Source organism: Acyrthosiphon pisum, chromosome A1 (assembly GCF_005508785.2).
Source record: "Acyrthosiphon pisum isolate AL4f chromosome A1, pea_aphid_22Mar2018_4r6ur, whole genome shotgun sequence".
Lineage (NCBI taxonomy): Eukaryota > Metazoa > Arthropoda > Insecta > Hemiptera > Aphididae > Acyrthosiphon > Acyrthosiphon pisum.
In genome coordinates, this window is record NC_042494.1 from 160,250,997 (window position 1) to 160,269,829 (window position 18,833).

Below are 18,833 nucleotides of genomic sequence, written 5' to 3' on the forward strand. Positions count from 1 at the left end.
GTAGTCTACTAACTGTAGATCGCGTACTAGAACAGTACATGACGATAGTCCGCTTACAATAGCAGCACCAATTTTACTTCCACAAAATTATATTTACACAAATTATAATTTAAAACAATTTTTATATATTTTTTAGAAATTAAGTAAAAAACATTTCTCCCTCATCAAAATTTTGGATTTTTATGGAGTCCTCCCCCCCATAATCAGGCATAGCAGCCATATCATTTTGAAAACATAGTTTGGATATACCTTAAAGTATAAATCCCCAAATAACTGTTTATGAATGGTGTTTTAGTTTTTATTGATTGATTGAAATTATTTTACGTTTGTTAGGTTTGTGGTAGTATAAAAGACATGTTTGTAACTGGCAAGTGGAGCCGTGATGAAGATGCTACAGCACTCCTTGAGGATGATAATGAAGAACTCTATGGTGATTTTGAAGATTTAGAAACTGGAGAGAAAGTAGAGGGTCAAGATTTTGATTCTGATAACGATAGTGTTGTTGAAAAACCCAATAAGCCATTAACTGAGGATGAATTGATTGAAAAAAAGAAAAAATTAAAAGAGCAGTTTGACGAAAACTATGACGATAAAGAAGGAGGTCCAAGTACATATTACGATGAGTTAAAGGAAGAAGCTTCTAAACAAGCACAACTTAACAAGAGCCAGTTTGAAGGAATGGATGATGAAATTCGTGTCCAACTAGAAGGTTATAGAGCTGGAATGTATGTTCGTGTTGAATTAGATGCAATGCCATGTGAATTAGTAAGCAATTTCGATCCATCTTATCCATTAATTTTGGGAGGATTACAAAGTGGGGAAGAAAATATTGGATTTTTGAAAGTAATTATAACATTAAACTTAACAATGTTTTCCAGCTATTTATTAATAGATTGTTTTATAAATAGGTACGAATTAAGAAACATAGATGGTATAATAAAATACTCAAAAACCGAGATCCTGTTATCATATCAATGGGTTGGAGAAGATTTCAGACTTTACCAATATTTTCCAAACAAGAAGATAACATGAGACATAGGTACTTAAAGAGTTAACTTATTACATATTTTTATCCATAATTTTTTTCTTATTTATAAATCATTTATTTAAACATTTTAGGATGCTTAAGTACACCCCTGAACATGTCATGTGCATGGCCCACTTTTGGGGTCCAATGACCAGACCCGGTACAGGGTTTTTAACTGTTCAAAATCTTTCAACCCAACAGGTTTGTAAAAAAATGTAATAAGATGTTTAACTTTTTTTATTATATTTTTTTATTGTCTGTCTAAAGGCTGGTTTCAGGATAACAGCTACCGGGACAGTTGTTGATACGGACCAATCAACACAAGTTACTAAAAAGTTGAAATTGACTGGCTCTCCTTTAAAAATTTACAAACGAACAGCATTTATTAAAGACATGTTTAATTCCACTCTGGAGGTTACCAAATTTGAAGGAGCTCGTATTAAGACTGTTTCTGGTATTCGGGGTCAGATTAAAAAAGCTTGTCCAAAACCAGAAGGTTCATTCAGAGCAACTTTTGAAGACAAAATTAAAATTAGTGGTATTTATCGATTGGTGTTTAATATATTTTGTTAAATTTTATATACTTATCACTTTTTTTTTTGTATTCCCAGATATCGTGTTTTGCCGTACATGGTATAACGTTGAAGTTCCAAAACTTTATAACCCAGTTACATCATTACTGTTGCCTTTGAACGAAAAAAACTCTTGGCGTGGTATGAAGACTACAGGACAATTAAAAAGAGAACAAGGCATTAAAGGACTCCCACAAAATGATTCTATGTATACCGTAAGTATTTTTCTTATTTTCTTTATACAAATAGTTTTGTTATGATTAATTTTAAAACTATTTTTTACTCATCTTATAGCCAATACATAGAAGTATGAAACATTTCAAGCCTCTCAAATTGTCTAAGAATTTGCAAGCTCAGTTACCATATGTAGACAAACCCAAGACGTTGGCTACTGCTAAATTAGACTTGAAAAAACAACGTGTGGCTGTGGTTAGAGATGGTCACGAAGAACAGGTCGCTTCTTTAATGAAGATGATTCGCACCACTTATAAGGAGAAGAAACGAAAAGATAGAAAAGACATGAGAGTGAGAGTAAGGCAACATAAGAAAGATATCCAAACAGAAGTAAGGGCCAAATATAAGAGAGATCAACAAAAGAAAAAAGCTGTTATGAGAAAACGTTCTAAAATGTCATCTACTAAATAATTTATGTTATGAATATTGCTTACAATTTTTAAATCAATATCTTAAATTTTTTAATTTAATTTAAATAAAATGAAAAACTAAATCAATTTGTACACTTTTTTTAAATCATTTATAAACATGGGTTATTATTTAGTACTAGTTGCTGTAGGGTGGGCCCATGCATCTTCCACCGTAAAAATCAAAAACATCTCAATTACATAATTATTATCCACAAGACTAGTAACAAGTTTCACAGGCCCCCTGAATAGAAAAAAAATTAACTTTTGAATTTTTTTATATGTAATATCTAGTTTGTGCTTTTACTCTTGTCTCTTATATTATTAGTTAGGTATCTTTAATTATATGTATTACATAATACATAAATAGATACCTATATGGCCGTATAAATTATATGCTGATAATTTCACAATTGATTATGATCATGTAGGTTCTTGTAATTTACGATTAACAGGGTATTTTTAAATTAATTTATCGAATATTTTTATTTTATTTAACACCAGCTAGACTGCGTATGTCTTTTTGCTGTTTTCACCCAGTGTGTATGATAAAATTAAAAACAAAATAAATTTAAAAAAAAATAAAGAAACTGCTCATAACGACGTATATATACATCTTTATAAACATGCGTTTAATCCGCGCTAAATAATTATAAAATAATATTCAGCCACGCGTAGGGAATTTTAAACCATTTATTTTAAATCTATATTAGACGCCAATTGGCGTCAAACGCGTTGCTGAATGATACGTATGACGCCAATTGGCGTCAGTACGCAGTCAACGTGTTAATAAAATAAAAAAAATTAAGTATATTAACTTCAGCTTATGATACAATTGTCTAGAAGCATGTTAAACTTACATAGAGTTTAATAATTATTATTTATAATACTCAATACCTATTTAAATTTAAAAGTATAAGTGTTAGAATAAATAAAATGTTAATGTTTAATTTTATAAATTTTATTATAATTATTATACTATCAAGAATGTACAAAAATATTAAATACCAAGTAGTATGATGTAATAGTAAAATCTTCATTAGACACATTACAAATTATCACAATTACAGAATAGAAATAGGTAATAAAATATGAATATATATTGATTAAATAGATACCTAGGTACTTATTTTTTATACAGCTAGGAGTTAGGACGCTAGATACTATAACAATAATAAATACACAAACTATATACATTATAATATACAGATGTTAAGCTAATAACTATGATAATATATTGATTATTATTTATTTCTACCTTAGACTAATTAAACTTTGTATATTAATTATAAACCATAATTAGATAATTGCCCAAGTACAGAACAGCAATCTGTATTATGTATGGCATATACATATCATACTATAATATACTTTACTTGTAACAACTAAGTAAATGTTTAAAACTAATGTAAAAAAATATATTTTGAACGATTTCGTCCAATTTAAGTGATAGTTAAAATACAAGTAGTACCTATATAAAAGTAAGTATACGTTTCTATTCAGCTTTAAAGATTCTGATAGAGCATGGATTATATTGTTTTCAATAATATTTTCATTACAAACTTTGGTGGTTATACGCGTTATACCTACTTGGGTATTTACTATAATATGTTCTTCGTGTTGACATATTTAGTAACTATTATAATTTATAATCTTAATTCATAACTCTTAGTTATGACTTAAGAGTAATGATGGCAGACGATTAACCACGGAGAACAGTTGAACTAAACGGTGTACAATATGTCAATTGTCAACCAAGTATTTACCTATACCTACTTAACATTTTAATGTGTATAAAATATAAGCGCGTGTGCGAGACAGAGATCAATGATTGATTTTTCCATCTAAGACGGCGGTTATAAACAGGTGTGTTAACATTTTCCGAACAATAGTTTATCTAATTAATTATATAATATTACCTATTGTTGCTTAACTTTGGCTCTAATCAAATAATTCGTGACATGTGAATAAAATAATCTAGACGTCTTATAAACCATGTACACTACGATCAGGAACGACACGACAACGACGAAAATCACATCCAGTAACATGTATTGATACCACGTGAGGTTCAGTGCTTCGGATTTCAAGTGGTGCGCACCCTTGTGACGAAGTACGTACTCCGTCCAATAGACGACTGACTCTTGAGGAGTCATAGGACGGTCTCTGAAACGGTCCGCGGTGATTATAGCATTTTTTGTGTAACTGTAAAATAGAAATAGAAATAATAATAATAATATATGCAGTATTCACTACTTTGTTTCGCCATAAAAAACTAATATGTTAATGCTTTGAGATAATATAACATTTTAAAACCAATTTTCCTATTATTATTTTTTCGAACGTTAGGCCCAAATATGAGTAAAATGCGTGAGTCCCTGACCTTTTAAAATTTTAACGTTGGACTTTGTATGTCATACTTTGTATTGTGTAAAAGTTCCTTGATGGAGTGTAGAAATTGTTGTTCGGTGATCGATAATAATTCCATTGTGATTGCCATGCCCGCGTCCACTAGACTTTGCAAGTTTCTTGGTTGATCGTAGTAAAGTGGAAAGCCCAAAACAGGAACACCCGCGTCTACTGCTTCGTACACGCCAGATATCCCGCCATGACTAATGAACAATTTGACGTTTGGGTGCACTAATAATATAAATATAATATGACCATAATATAGATTAGTATTATAGTGTTTGTTTTTATACATTTTCAGTATCAGTTATCAAATAGAAAAAATATGCTTCAAATTTCATTCTACTACATATTTTTGACTATTATTTACTATATTATATTATATTTTACTACTACATGATTTTTGGCCAGTAAATTTTATTTATTTAAATTACTGCTAGTTCAGACTTCTGGACGACGTGGTCCACTTCTCCTCTCTCAATTAGGTATACCCTAATCGATAGTGCCTTTACAAGTATTTTTATTCAGTTGAGTAGGTACTTTTTAACTGATTTGAATAGCTTTAAACAGGAATACTTAGATCGTTCATTTATTGTTAAGTAATTGGGTTTTTTTTTTAAATACTACATGTACTATGGACGTAAATAAGGGCAGTCTTAGCTATAGGTACCTACTTGGTATTAATTTTTGGTATCGTGTGTTGGCCACTTACACAACACCACAGAATATAATAATATAAACAAACGTACTCAAACAAGTTATAGTTATTAATATTTAATATTATAATAAATAATAGATATGCTGGCTCAATAGTATACTGTCTAGTTATTAATTTTCTTATTAATGTTATTATCGTTTTAATTTTGTTCAAAATACATTTGCATAATATAATACATCAGTTTTTACTTTCGTTAGTTATATTTATATTTTTGAGATTACTGTTCTGATTTTTATTTTCTAAAAGTTTTCTTGTATACCTATTTTTTAATTTTCTTAATTTTATTTGCGTTAGTAAAGTATAATTTATTTTATTTTCAACATGAAAACAATATTACACTTATTAGTTTCATAGACGCACGCACATCAACAATGAATGCAGTTGTTAATGAAGGATTGTATCTCTCAGACCACAGATCTGAAAGCTGAAATATTTTTATGAACATACAATTTTTCAACACCGTTAAGCTTTATAGAAAAGTTATTGAGACCAAGTGACGATAAGGAATTATTTTGATATAAGTCTTGGTCGGCGCATAAAATATAAGCTAAACTATAGATGCCTAAACCGGTAATCGGAAAAAAAAAGTCTCGGTAAAAAAATTCCAGAGTAAAATGAATGAAAAAATATAAGAAGTATAGATATGTTAAAATTGTATTAAAAAATACATTAAAGTTACACAAAAAATCATATAGTATAAAAAATAGAAAGAAGCTTACATAGTTAATACCTATATAATGTATATATTTTAATATATATATATTTAATTTTCAAATTCCTTAATGAAGATCACATTTTTGGCTTTTGCTATAACTTAGTAATTTAGTATTTAGTTTTAAAACGAATCTTGTTTTAAATTGTCAATCCTTAGTTATGAAAGTTGAACATATTATTATACATTTTAAATATGATACATTTTGTCAACACATTCAAACTAAAAATGCTTATAAAAAAATGTGTGCCTTTTTATTTTAAATTTTTTTCAACTGCTATTGTAACAATATATTAGGAGTCTTGTATTAAATTTTCACGCTATTTTCCAAACAAATAACATTTTATTGACATTTATAGAAAAAATTAACTAAACAATTTTAAAAATTGAAAATGTCTCGAGTTATATACCTACTCAGTTAGTTAAAAATGCTTATACAAATTGTCGACCGCAGTCCTGGAGACCCTGTAACAGTTGTCGAATACGTGCCGAACTGTCGTAGCACTCAACGTGTCAAAAAAAAATGCCAATTATTTTACTTATAATATTAGGATACACTTACAAAATCTTTAGAAAAGATTTTTTTATCTATAGACATCTAAAATACTTAACATTTTTTTTTCGATTTTTTTCGAAATTTGTTTCTTAGTCAACAATGTTGAATATTTAATGCAAAGTTTCTCATAAATTTATATTGCAGCAGTTAAAATAATAAAAAAATATGCTGTAAGCCCTTGACTTGTAATTTTTATGAAATTGGATACTTAAATGTAAAATAAGTATTATAAGTAGTAACTATACTATTATACTAATCACATACCTACTTGCCTTTATATATTTATGATTAATTTGTATTTTTTAGTATTTGAAGTAATTTTGAACTTAAACGTTAATATAAAAAAAAAATTTATTAGTGCGACTAGTTATTACTGTTATTAGCGTTGAGTTTGATTATGATAAAACAACTTTGCTACACAATTGAAAAATTAATAACAATAATGATTAATAATAATGAAAATATATACTCACAGAGAACGTCACGTTGAGGAAACCAGTTGCCTATCATCACGTTGTCCGGTTTATCTGCCATTTCACCTTCATATTTCCACAAAACTCTTTGAGGAATTTGTCGAAATACGTTTTTAAATGTATCTTGAATGTGGTCTGGTAAACTTGACATGGCTATGACTGATCCGAACGTGAAATAAATAACACCATGTGGGGAATTCTCAATAAATTCTAATATATTCTGAAAAGTTAAAAAATCATTATAATTTTTTTAGTCTAGTAAAAATCAAAACTGAGATCTAAAAGTGCCTACGAGTGCACAGGGTGGCCTGGTTTTTTGGGACTTGCCATTAGCCTGACCGGTGGAGTACAATTGCGTGCGTTTTACCTTATTTTTAGGTATACGATTGCGGGCAGTGCCGTAATAACAAACAACATGATTTTGACTCTTCTGTGCGTGAAATTAGAAACGACGTTGCCAAATTTTTAATAGCAAATTTCAGTTACTTTACAATTATTTTGAACTTTTAAATACATATAATTACATATACAACTGTATAAAACTCTGCCGGCTAATATAAAGTACTTATTACAATGTCAATACCAACATGTTCAATGTTCATACATTAATAACTAGGTACATGATGTTTCATAGAACGTAGCTGATGGCGACACCTTCAGCTGGCCATTTCCACTCATAATTTGCATGTTTTTTAATTTCGGGAAGGAAAGTTTACGGCACCGGTATGTAACATTTTTGCAAAAAAAAATGTTTAAATGTTAGTTTTGAATAGGGAATGGATGGAATATCGTGTTTCAAGCGCCGTTTGTGTTACATAGATTTTAAAGGAGATTTAGCATAATATTACAAACTTTCAAATGGAGCTTGATTGTTCGTGTAAAAATAGCTATCTATACAATATATTGAAAAAAAATTCTAAAAATGTTAATTTTTTTTGAACTTAGTTGCTGGTGACACGTGTTACTGGCCATTTTCATACATATTTTATGTGTTTTTAATTTCACGATGGAAGAATTTCCGAGTGATTTCCAGTGGTAATTTAGACGTGGACAAAAAAATCTTAAGTGTTGGCACCACCAAGTGTTGCTGGCTATTTCTATTCAGATTTTACTTGTCATTGCATTTTGTGTTTGGAGGATTCCCGAACAAAGAAAGCCAGGATCAATTCCAGGGAATTTAGGACATACCTATTTTTAATTTTAAGATCATAAATGTATTTTTTGAATGAACATTTTTCGAAAATCTTAAGGGTATTTGAGCACTAGTGGCCCTACTTATTATATATATATATATATTGCCTAAGTATTTTTTTTTTAATATTAGTAATAAGGTAGGTTTAATTAATTTTTGCAGAAATATTGAATTTATTATATTATTAATATATAATTATTATAATAGTATAATAATATTTTTGAATTAGGTACAATCGGAGCGTTCAGAAACAAACTTTCAAACATATTGTGTTTTATTGGAAATATTACAGTAATCAAGCCGATATAATGATTTATATTAGAATATATAAATATATTATAATGATTGTCGTATTGTGGAAATGTTGTCTTCAAAGTGGCTTTATATTCTAGTTTAAAACAATAGCAATTAGGTAAATACCTACTTGAACGTTGAAACTTCAGATTATTATTATTATTTTATAATTAAACACGTTATTGTTATAATATGCTTTAGAAAGGCACGTCAAGATTTTAATTTTAGAAAATGTAATAGTATTCAAGTGCTCTACAAATATAAATATTATGTTATTTATGTTGTAATGCGTGTAATAACCTACCTTTAGAGAGGACGTGACACCCGCAATCCGCATGTGTTGTCTCCGTCTTACAAATGCTCAACATAGCAAATTTAACACTCGACAGAACACGTGTAGCTCCGTTAATTTAAAAATTAGGGGGAATTGACATCTTTTTAAATTTCAAGGTAGATTATTATCTAAGCAACCTCGTGGGCTCTTTATTATATTTTAATTTTAAAACGAGTTATGAGTATTTTAAGATGTATAATTTACAATTCGACCGACTAGCATATTCTAACTAAAATCAATATTAATATACATAAGTTCTATGAATTATATTCGATAATTATCTGTTAAAAACACAAGTACAATAAATTCGAAAATGTAATAGTTTTTGGAGCGTTTCTATTTCCACTAACTAGTAGCTATTCGCAGTGTCACGTATGTACCTACATAAAAAAAAAACATAGCTAGTTGTAAAACCACAATCTACTTAAATTTTTTACTTCGCAAAGCTGGAGAGGTGTGTGTGTCAGTCACAGGGTTAAGCCGACAGTTTTGGAAAGGACTGTAGTTCCCCCAGATAATTGCAACCCTTGAACCCTATATAGTTGCGCAACGCGCATTTATAAATTTGCAGTGTTGGAGAGCAACAAAATACTGTAATGAAATTACTTCTATAAACAATTTGATAATTGATGGTTATTTAATTACATTTTATTGAAAGTAATCTATATGTAATTTCAGTTATTTTTTTGTAGGTACCTAGTGAAATTATTAAATGAATCGTTACTCTTTTTTAAATACGTTTTAAGAATCAATTTATAATATGTAAATATATTATAATCTAACTATATGTACGATTTTCTGAAAGAATAAATATTGAGTTTCCAATATAAATTATTGATTGAACAATTAGTGTCTGTTAATAATTGCATATTGTTATTACATAGCTATTTGTATTTACATGTGAATAAGTTGCAACATACATTTTTAAAATAAATATAAAATTAACTTTAATTGTAATAAAGTTACTTTTTCAACCCAAAAGTAATGTAACTTGACCAAATAAAAAAAAAGTAACTTAAGAATAATTTATACGCAAAAAGAGTAACCTCCCCAATATTGTGAATTGCAAGTCACCCTATCAAATCTTTATACATAGGTCGTGTATACTCACTGTCGGTAGTGCTCCACCGTCTCGGTCCAAGTGTATTCCACCAACGTGTATGACGTTTGTGGGCAGTAACATAGTGGGTTCTGTGACGTGGTGGCTGTTGACGAACACGACTGAGGGTTTGGCTGGCTCGCCGAAATCGTACGGCCGCCGGAGAGCCGTGCGCTCGGCATACCACCGGACCAGCCGTCCATAGGCGTACATGGCCGTGTTGACCAACCTGTGCCGAAACGCCCGGACCGCCGAGCCGTAGAGGAGGTGCGGTACGTACGCCGGGTTGGCTGAGTGGCCGACGATGGACGGTTGCATGTACGTGATCATGGGCGTCGGTACCACGTACACCATGGGCAGCCCAATAGCGGCGGCCAGGTGTGCCACACACTCGGAGCCCAGCGGCTCGGTGACCAGTAGGTCGAACCTGGCTGCCGTGTCGGTGCCGTTGACCATGAGCGCCCGGATCTGTTCCATGTCGTACACCGCGTCGCAGAACTGTCTGCTCCATCGGACCACTGACGGCACAATGTACGACAGTCGGCTGTAGTCAGACAGCACGCGGGATGCCAGTTCACCGGCGTGCCGGAGCAGCACGGCGGACGTGTCCACTTCCGTGTAATTGCCATGCGTGGACGACGGCCGCTGCGCCGGGTACGACGTGAACGCGACCACCGAGTGGCCGCGGTCAGTCAGCGCCCGCAGAACGGCGCTCATAAAGTTCCAGTGGCTTTGGCCCGGCACAGTTCCTACGGCCAATATGTTGGCCGCGCGAAAGCGAGTCGGCGGCAATGGTGTCGCGTTGCCCGCGGTCAGCGCCGTCGTGACGCAGAGTGCGATAACTAGGATGACGATGACACGATGATGACGGGTCGGCGACATGACGGCGATTGGATCTGGCGCACGCCGTGGGAGCGATTTATATACGGCAATAATTGGAGCAAGTGCCTCGAGACTAATCGCTCCGTAATCTGCGGCGTACGAGAATCGCAGTTATGACGCGGTCGGCTCCGGGATACAGTGGTAGACGGAATCGTTGCCGCTCGTCGACCACTCGATAATATCGCTGAGATGACGAAATCGGTAAAATATTATTAGAATAACGAAACTTTTCTCGTTTTATCGTGACAATTGTCGTGCCTACCTATAAGATTTTAACTATACCTTTAGGATATAGGCACTAGCAGTGGCGAGCTGAAGCGCTCAATTTTGACTGTGGCGCAGAATTACATGCTAAAGCCTGACCTCTCGGCTGTTTTGATCACATTTTATTTACATCATAATTTTGTTATAAGTAAAAATAGGATGGTGGTGGGTACTTAATTATGAAAATGCGTCATATAAAATTGAAGATCAGTCCGCCACTGGGCACTAGGCAGCAGTGTTAAGGGAGTTACAACTTAACAAGTCACTTGTTACTACAGCGGCGTATTTACGGACGAGGATTTGGGGGTTCAATCCCCCCTTGGCATTTTTTTTTACTATTATTAAAGGATTCAATACACTGAATCGTCAATCGTTTTAGTATTTATTATGTATTTTTCATTTTTGTAAATACAATAAGAAAAAATCAATTATAAGGTTAATTAATAGACTGTTATTATTACGCCACTGAAACTCCGCAATGTCCTAAATGGCGCATTTTCTGTATAATATGCGGGTTGCACTTGACGTACCATCTAGACACGGCTGTAGTACTGTACAGTTGTAAATTTGTAAAATAAAAACAAGATATTATATTAAGACTAAAATACCAAAATCAATATATTAAATTATGGTATTGTCTTATAATAGTATATTACACGTAATCACTAATCAGTCAGCAGTCTATTAAGTATCGGAAATCGGCATTCTTATCTTATTTGTATGGAAAAACGTACAGTAGACATAAGTATCAATGAAGTAATTGATGAACTGGCAATAAAACAAAAAAAACTTGATTTTGTATTATAAGTATAAAGTAATGAAAGTACGAGCATGTAATTATTATTATTATAGTAAAAATAAATATTTATGACACTATTATTGTTGTACTAAATTTATTATTGTGTTATTGGACATAGGTGGTGATAGTAGGATGGTAATTAATAATTATTAAAGAGTTTGTTCTCTAAGAATATTTTTTGAGTGTAAATTAAAAATTAAAATGTATTCCAAATCTAATGAAAAATAATCAATATGTTATTGTTGTTCACTAAAATGAATGACTAATAATTGGTATTAAATGTTGTTCAAACTGTACAGTACGTAGTGAGTAAGTATAGAAAACCTCAAAGGGGGGTGTGAGGGGCCAAGCACCTCATTATTACATATGTCATTCAGTGCCTCGTCCCCTCCCTTTAGCAATTCCTAAATACACCGCTGTGTTACTATAATGAAATCACTTTTTAAGTCATTTGATAGTCATTTGATAGTAATTTAATGACATTTTATTGTAAGGGATTTAAATTAAGTTGGTAATTTTAATTTTTATGAAGTTACTTTTTAATTTTTATACACAAAAGTAATGTAACTAGACCAAATCTGTGGAATGATATGTACGTTTTGTTAATTTTTGAAATATAATTTAAATAGTTTAGAAATCGTACACTTTAAGTGGTGGCAAAATATGATATGCCACTATTATGTGTATGGCTTCATTTATGTGCATAGACCAAAACTGCAGTCATGATATGTCATTATTTGAAAATATATGAAGCAGCAAAACTAAATTCAGAAAATGTACATATTAGTTTTTGCCATCATACCACAGAAATAAAATTGCAAAATAAATAAATAAACAAACGTGTAGTTTCATTTTTCCTGTCATTTCATTTTTCGTTACGATTTTTTTTCCACCCACACCTCAAGGCTCAAGAAATAAGTTTTACTTCAAAAAAAGTAACTTTAAAGACTAATTCAATTACAAATTTGAAAGGTAATTCATAGCTTAAGTAACTATTCCCCAATAGGAACTGGCTGTAAGTTATAACGAAAAAAGAATAGACTCGCAAAACTACAAAAAAATACCTTAAATAGTCAATAAATGCTCTATAAAAATGAAATAAATTAAAAATGAATCATACAAAATTAGTCGTATAGATTCTTATATTACTGAAACACAGCTTAAACAACTAAGAAAGCATTCGTTCTAAAAAAAGTCTTGACTTCCGGTTTCAAATGAAAAATATTATAATTACTGATAATTGAGATATTTTTAAGCACCGTTCGCGAACACGCGTCCGACATACATATTATTATTACGATGCCTTGACATGTTTGCAGTTGATAATAAATCCGGAGTAACACCCATTAACGCAGCCCGTCACGTGTGATGTTTACATATTGTTATGTTATTATAATGCGCATATTACCTATTTTGATGAATTTGACGGGAAAAAAAAACGTAAACGATTGCGTAAAGATAAATAATATAAATAAATACTATGATAAATATATTTTACATACAGCGTGCCAAGCGTGGTTTAACTGCAGTTTATATTATTACTGACACGCGATATTTATAATATATATAATATTACTACAGGTTTATACCTATGGGTATATAATATATATACACAAATTCGTGCAACCAGCTACGCGGTACCTATAATATAATAAAAATAATATTATGGTTATGGAATGCGGTTTATAAATTGTATAATAACAATTATGGAGACATGCGGGGTTGGCAAGATGCGATTTTTGACGTCTTTGTGCTGCTTGTAGCTTGTTCAGCTGTGTTGTTTCACTGTTGAAGGGTGGTGTATTTTTAAAATATATTTTGAAGTAACGTAACATTGTTGTGACTTCATATATATTTTTTACCTTTACTATCATGACTTTATTATTAAATAATATAATAATATTTAATATAAATAAATAATTATTATTTTTTTTTAATTACTGAAACATACATTTTTAATTTCAAAGCAGAAAATGTATATACTTATACAAAAGTATGAGTCAATTACGATTTAATACAATTTTAGGTGAATGAAGTTAGATAATAAATAAATAAACTCGATTTGGTATAATTTTTTGTTGCAGTATTGGCCGAATGTTGTATTCGTGTTTGGTGATTTCCTCTGATGTTTGTAAGCACACGGTTTGAAAATGATGATATTAAAAATATAAGTTATAATACTATAGAGTATGATGATATTATTTATTTTAATAACGATAAAAAGCTATTGCTGTTCTAAATTACAATGTTTACAGAAATGGTATATACCTACAAATATTATATTACATTACTTTTAGTTTTTATGAACTTTACTGTTTACTTTTACTGGCATACGACAGTATACGCGACATACTGACTGTATAAAATTGTTATGACTACGTTTTTTAATCGACATAATTGTATTAAATTTTATTTTACGCGTTTATTATACAGAACAATACAAATTATTAACAAACGTGATAACTATAATATGTATATCGAAGACAATATAATATTATATTTAACGATAAGCACCAACAATCACTATTACAAATGTATTCTGACAACCCGTAGCACTATACCTAACTAGTAGCACGCGAGTTACAGACGAAGCCCAACCGGCAAAAGTTTTCCTCGAAAACAATCGTCAATTTTTGACCTAGTTGTCTGGATAGTAATATTCAAAGTTGTGGTGGCTGAGGATTTATTGGATCCATTATACATTGGCTTTCATTGTTCACGCGACGATTTTTGTTGGACACGTGACGACGACTTTTGCGGTCGACGTGACGAGTTTTTCAGGATGAACGTCGACTTTTGTTGCTGAACACTCTTCGTCGACATCTGAGCCCACGCGATAACTTTTGTGGAGGGTCCGATATCTTCGGCGTTTGCAGCTTAACACGAGGGGTCGATAACCTAGGGGCACTCGTATTTTGCACACGCGTGGACATTCGACGGCCACGTGTTGATTTTTGTCGGTCAGACGCCGGATTTTGATGGCCTGCAAGCGTTGTATTTTGTTGTCCTAGCGAAGACTTTTTATGTTGACGCGGTGAACTACGAACGACTACAGACGTCAAGTGTTGTGGGCTGCCTGACGAACTTTCCACGGTTGTAAATGTATTTTGCGGACCGATATTTATCATATTTAAAGGTATTACGGTTTTGTGTATACCTAACCTATGTAGTATGTATCTATGATATATTATGAGTTTTCTAATATTTCTCATACCTCAATTAACCTAACCTAACCTCAATTATATCCACATTCTGGATGACTATTTGAAATTATTATACTTTTTGGAACCGAAATTATCTGGAACCGGAACCTAAATTATTTGGAACCGGTACCTTTATTTTTTTTCATCAAAGAACCAGAACCGAACCGGAATCGTTATTTTATTTTTGGAGAACCGGTACCGGAATCGATACTGATAAATTCAAAAGGTTCCAGTCCCTGGGTAGCACCATCAAAAACATAATGGAAAACAGCAATGGAGAAAGAAAAGCACCTGATGAGGGAGTAATGATGTTGAGACTTGTACCATGTAATTTTACTCATTGCTTTAGATTTATTAATTAGTATGTTACTTTTATTTATAAACGGAAAGATGTTATTTTGACACATTAAAATTGCGCTATGCTATTTATTTAAATGTCAATTTATACGTAAATACTCAAATACTTTGAAAAAGTATTTGGAATACTTTTCAAATACTTTTGGTTTTTAAAGTGGGTTTCTAATTATCGTAATATAAACACATAGGTAGTAGGTAATCTAATAGTTTTAAAATGAATATTGTTATTCAAAATTCAATAACTTTTTTTAGAAATCTGGTTTTCACGAACTTTTGGGCTTCGGCTAACACAGAAATACAGAATATTAAATAAAACTATTATTCTATTATTGTAGTTGATAAAAATCCAAAGTATTCAATACCAAAAAGTATTTAATACAAAAAAAGTATTTAAAAAGTAAATACTTTTACTCAAATACTTTTACTAAAATACTTTACAGGACTGATAGTTTGTTAAAATCATTACATCGGAGTTACGATAATTTCTAATTGTTAATTTTATGGAGGATAAAATGTTACAATTTCTGATTTCAGTTACAACTTTATCATACGATGCAGATTTTCTTTTCTTAATTTTAATCATAAATAATCCCAAAATCACATTTTTGGAGTTAAGACAATTGCGAATTAGGCTGAAGATATGTATTATTTTGATTAAATGCTACGTTTTCTTTTAAAAATGATTTATTTCAAAACTTGGATTTAGAATTATTTTGTTTTTAATTACTAAAAAACACTAATTAGTAATTAGCCATAGTATAAAGGTGGGTTTCCACTACATACGTGTATGTTTACGTGCATATATTGACCGGATACGTTCGCTATGAACGGTCTCACAAACGTTTCCCATCGGTTGATCGGTTATGGATTGGTAACATATTAGTTACCTCGTATATTCTTATGTTATCAATATAGAGCCGTGTACATATGAAAAGTTGAACTGGATCACGTCATCACGATTAAAGATAGTATGGTTGCCCATCGAATCTAGAAAAGTGTCCACCGAAATGAATCTCCATTATCAGTATTAAACAGCTGGAAATTTACGTTCTAGCGCTTATTTGTTGTAGTGATTCTAAATGCAATTACCTTTCATATGTAAATTGTAGTTCCGTGATAGCCACTATGGCATATAAGCGCTAGTGCTTACGTTCTCCAGTTGCTTAATTTAACTTTAATACCGATTATAGAGATTCATTTCGGTAGACACTTTTCAAGTATGAGAATCATACGTCGATGGGCAACCATACTATCTATAGCCGTGAACTGGATCCAACTTCATGGTATGATCACAGATTATATATAATCTGTGGTATGATGGTCAAGCCTGTGGTAAGAACGTATAACACCCTGGTATACCAAAAGCTTACCGTGTATACCAAGTATATCACAGTAAAGTATTTTTATGCACGTACACGTATCTAGTGGAAACCCACCTTAAAAATAATAACCCAACATCCAACCCTCACTAGGATCACTACATAGGATCGCCGCCACTGAGCTAGCGTCGAGCACATTAAAAAAAAAACTGTTTAAAAATGATACAATAGAAAATATTAATAGAAAAACACTGTCTAATACGGTTTCCGTTATTCAAAATTGTATACTTTCTAGACTTCAAGGTTGTAACTTATAGAAACGGGTGGGTACTTACTTTGTATTTGTCGCTGCATTCGTTTTTTGGAGCGAATCTACAGTTGTACCCCTATAAACTATGTATGCATATATTTACATGCAAATATGAAAATTACCTGTTTCAGATTACAATATTATTATTTTACATTTTTAACCTATAATTAAAACAGCTATAGTAAGGTCAGACTTGAACTCGAAATGTTATTAGTTATTACTTATTAATCAGTACACTTATGCATATAATATATAATATAGGTATATAATATATAAAATAGGTATTTATTTATAATATACACGAGCTTATGTACGTTAATTATATTTATATAAATTATAAGCCATTATGAGCGTACATATAGAGCTATTGAAGATGACACTGCGTAGAATCAGAAAAAAAGGTGCTAAAATTGTCGATACACGTGGGTTTATCCACCCAACTAAAAGATGCTATATCGATCAAATGTGGACATTCGTTGTTTAATAGCGATCTAAATAGCATATTTTGTCTTTTAGATTCTGAGGAGAGCGATGAATGTATTGATTTTACAATGATATGTGTTTTTTTAAAATTTTAAAATTTCTGTGTCAGTCATCAAATTTTAAGGCTCTGTCAAACAGAACGCGTTATAACGCACGTCAAAGCGGTAAATGTCTCGTCGGCGTGGTGCTTTCACGCGCGTGAATAACGCCACGTTTTAACAGATTACAAAATCCCGCGACTTGAAAATAACACTTTCTGTTTGACAGAGCCTTTAGGACAGTAAAAATACTTAGATTTTCTTCAACAGTATCTTTTCTGATAGAAAAGTGAATCATCTAGTTGGTACTTTGGGAAATCAAAAGTTTCCAAAAGTGACGTGAATAACAAAAGAAAAATTAAGGAAAAACGGGAATTTTTAAGCAAAATCTGTTTTCGAGAAAATCGATTTTGGTTTTTGGTGCAACTCTTAAACAAATGACCGTAGCTACATGAAGTTTTGACTGAATGTTTATATTAGCATTTTCTATACACGATAACATTTTTCAAATATTTTGACTTATTTTGTGCTCTTTACGGACATTTTCAGTTTCCATTTTTTTAGTTTTTTTTTTTTATAAATAGCAATAAAATGTTATTTGTCGGTTAAAAAAGCTTGAAAATTTAATAGAAGGCTCCTAGTATATTTTATCAAAGGTAGATGAAAAAAATTAAAAATCCATATTCACAATTTTTTTTTATAAGCATCTAAAGTTCAAATATTGACAAGACACGTAAAAATGACGAAAATTTGCAAATTATTTTGAGTTAGAAACTCATAAAAATTTTTCTTTTTAAATCTAAGATTTTAAAATATAATACAAGATTCCTCATAAGTTCGTTTACCTTTATATAAAAAAAAATGTGTACAAGAAAGTCAAATTAAATTTTTATGAGCGTTTGAAATTCATATTTTTACAACATTTGATATTCACTCGATTTCTCATGTAATGATTTTCTTATTTTATTGTAATCACAAAACGAATGACTGTAGAAACTTGAAAATTTCACTGAATGTTTATATTTTTATTTTCTATATGCCATAACATTTTGAAAATATTTTGACTCTTTTTGGGCTGTTTACGGACATTGTCAGTTTTCAATTTTTTTAGTTTTTTTCTTTAAATATCAATAAAAATTTTATTTTTTGGA

The 18,833-nt window shown here is 31.2% G+C and overlaps 2 protein-coding genes across 2 annotated transcripts in view; one reads left to right on the forward strand and one right to left on the reverse strand.

Moving 5' to 3' along the window:
- LOC100169539 (ribosome biogenesis protein BMS1 homolog) overlaps positions 1 to 2,330 on the forward strand; it is an 8,529-nt gene extending 6,199 nt beyond the window's left edge. Inside the window, exons 10-15 of the mRNA XM_001951093.5 lie at positions 334 to 843; positions 909 to 1,039; positions 1,120 to 1,228; positions 1,295 to 1,565; positions 1,639 to 1,814; positions 1,894 to 2,330. Coding sequence (XP_001951128.1) covers positions 334 to 843; positions 909 to 1,039; positions 1,120 to 1,228; positions 1,295 to 1,565; positions 1,639 to 1,814; positions 1,894 to 2,244 — 1,548 coding nt within the window. The 3' untranslated portion in view covers positions 2,245 to 2,330. The remainder of the gene's footprint in view (positions 1 to 333; positions 844 to 908; positions 1,040 to 1,119; positions 1,229 to 1,294; positions 1,566 to 1,638; positions 1,815 to 1,893) is intronic.
- An 853-nt stretch (positions 2,331 to 3,183) lies between these two features.
- On the reverse strand, positions 3,184 to 11,190 carry LOC100160634 (UDP-glucuronosyltransferase 2C1). Its single transcript, XM_001951070.5, has 4 exons — positions 10,040 to 11,190; positions 7,109 to 7,328; positions 4,661 to 4,880; positions 3,184 to 4,445 (listed from the first exon to the last, which is right to left on the reverse strand). The coding sequence occupies exons 1-4, from the start codon at positions 10,907 to 10,909 to the stop codon at positions 4,160 to 4,162; spliced, it is 1,596 nt and encodes a 531-aa protein (XP_001951105.2). The 5' UTR covers positions 10,910 to 11,190; the 3' UTR covers positions 3,184 to 4,159.
- Between the last annotated feature and the right edge of the window lie 7,643 nt (positions 11,191 to 18,833).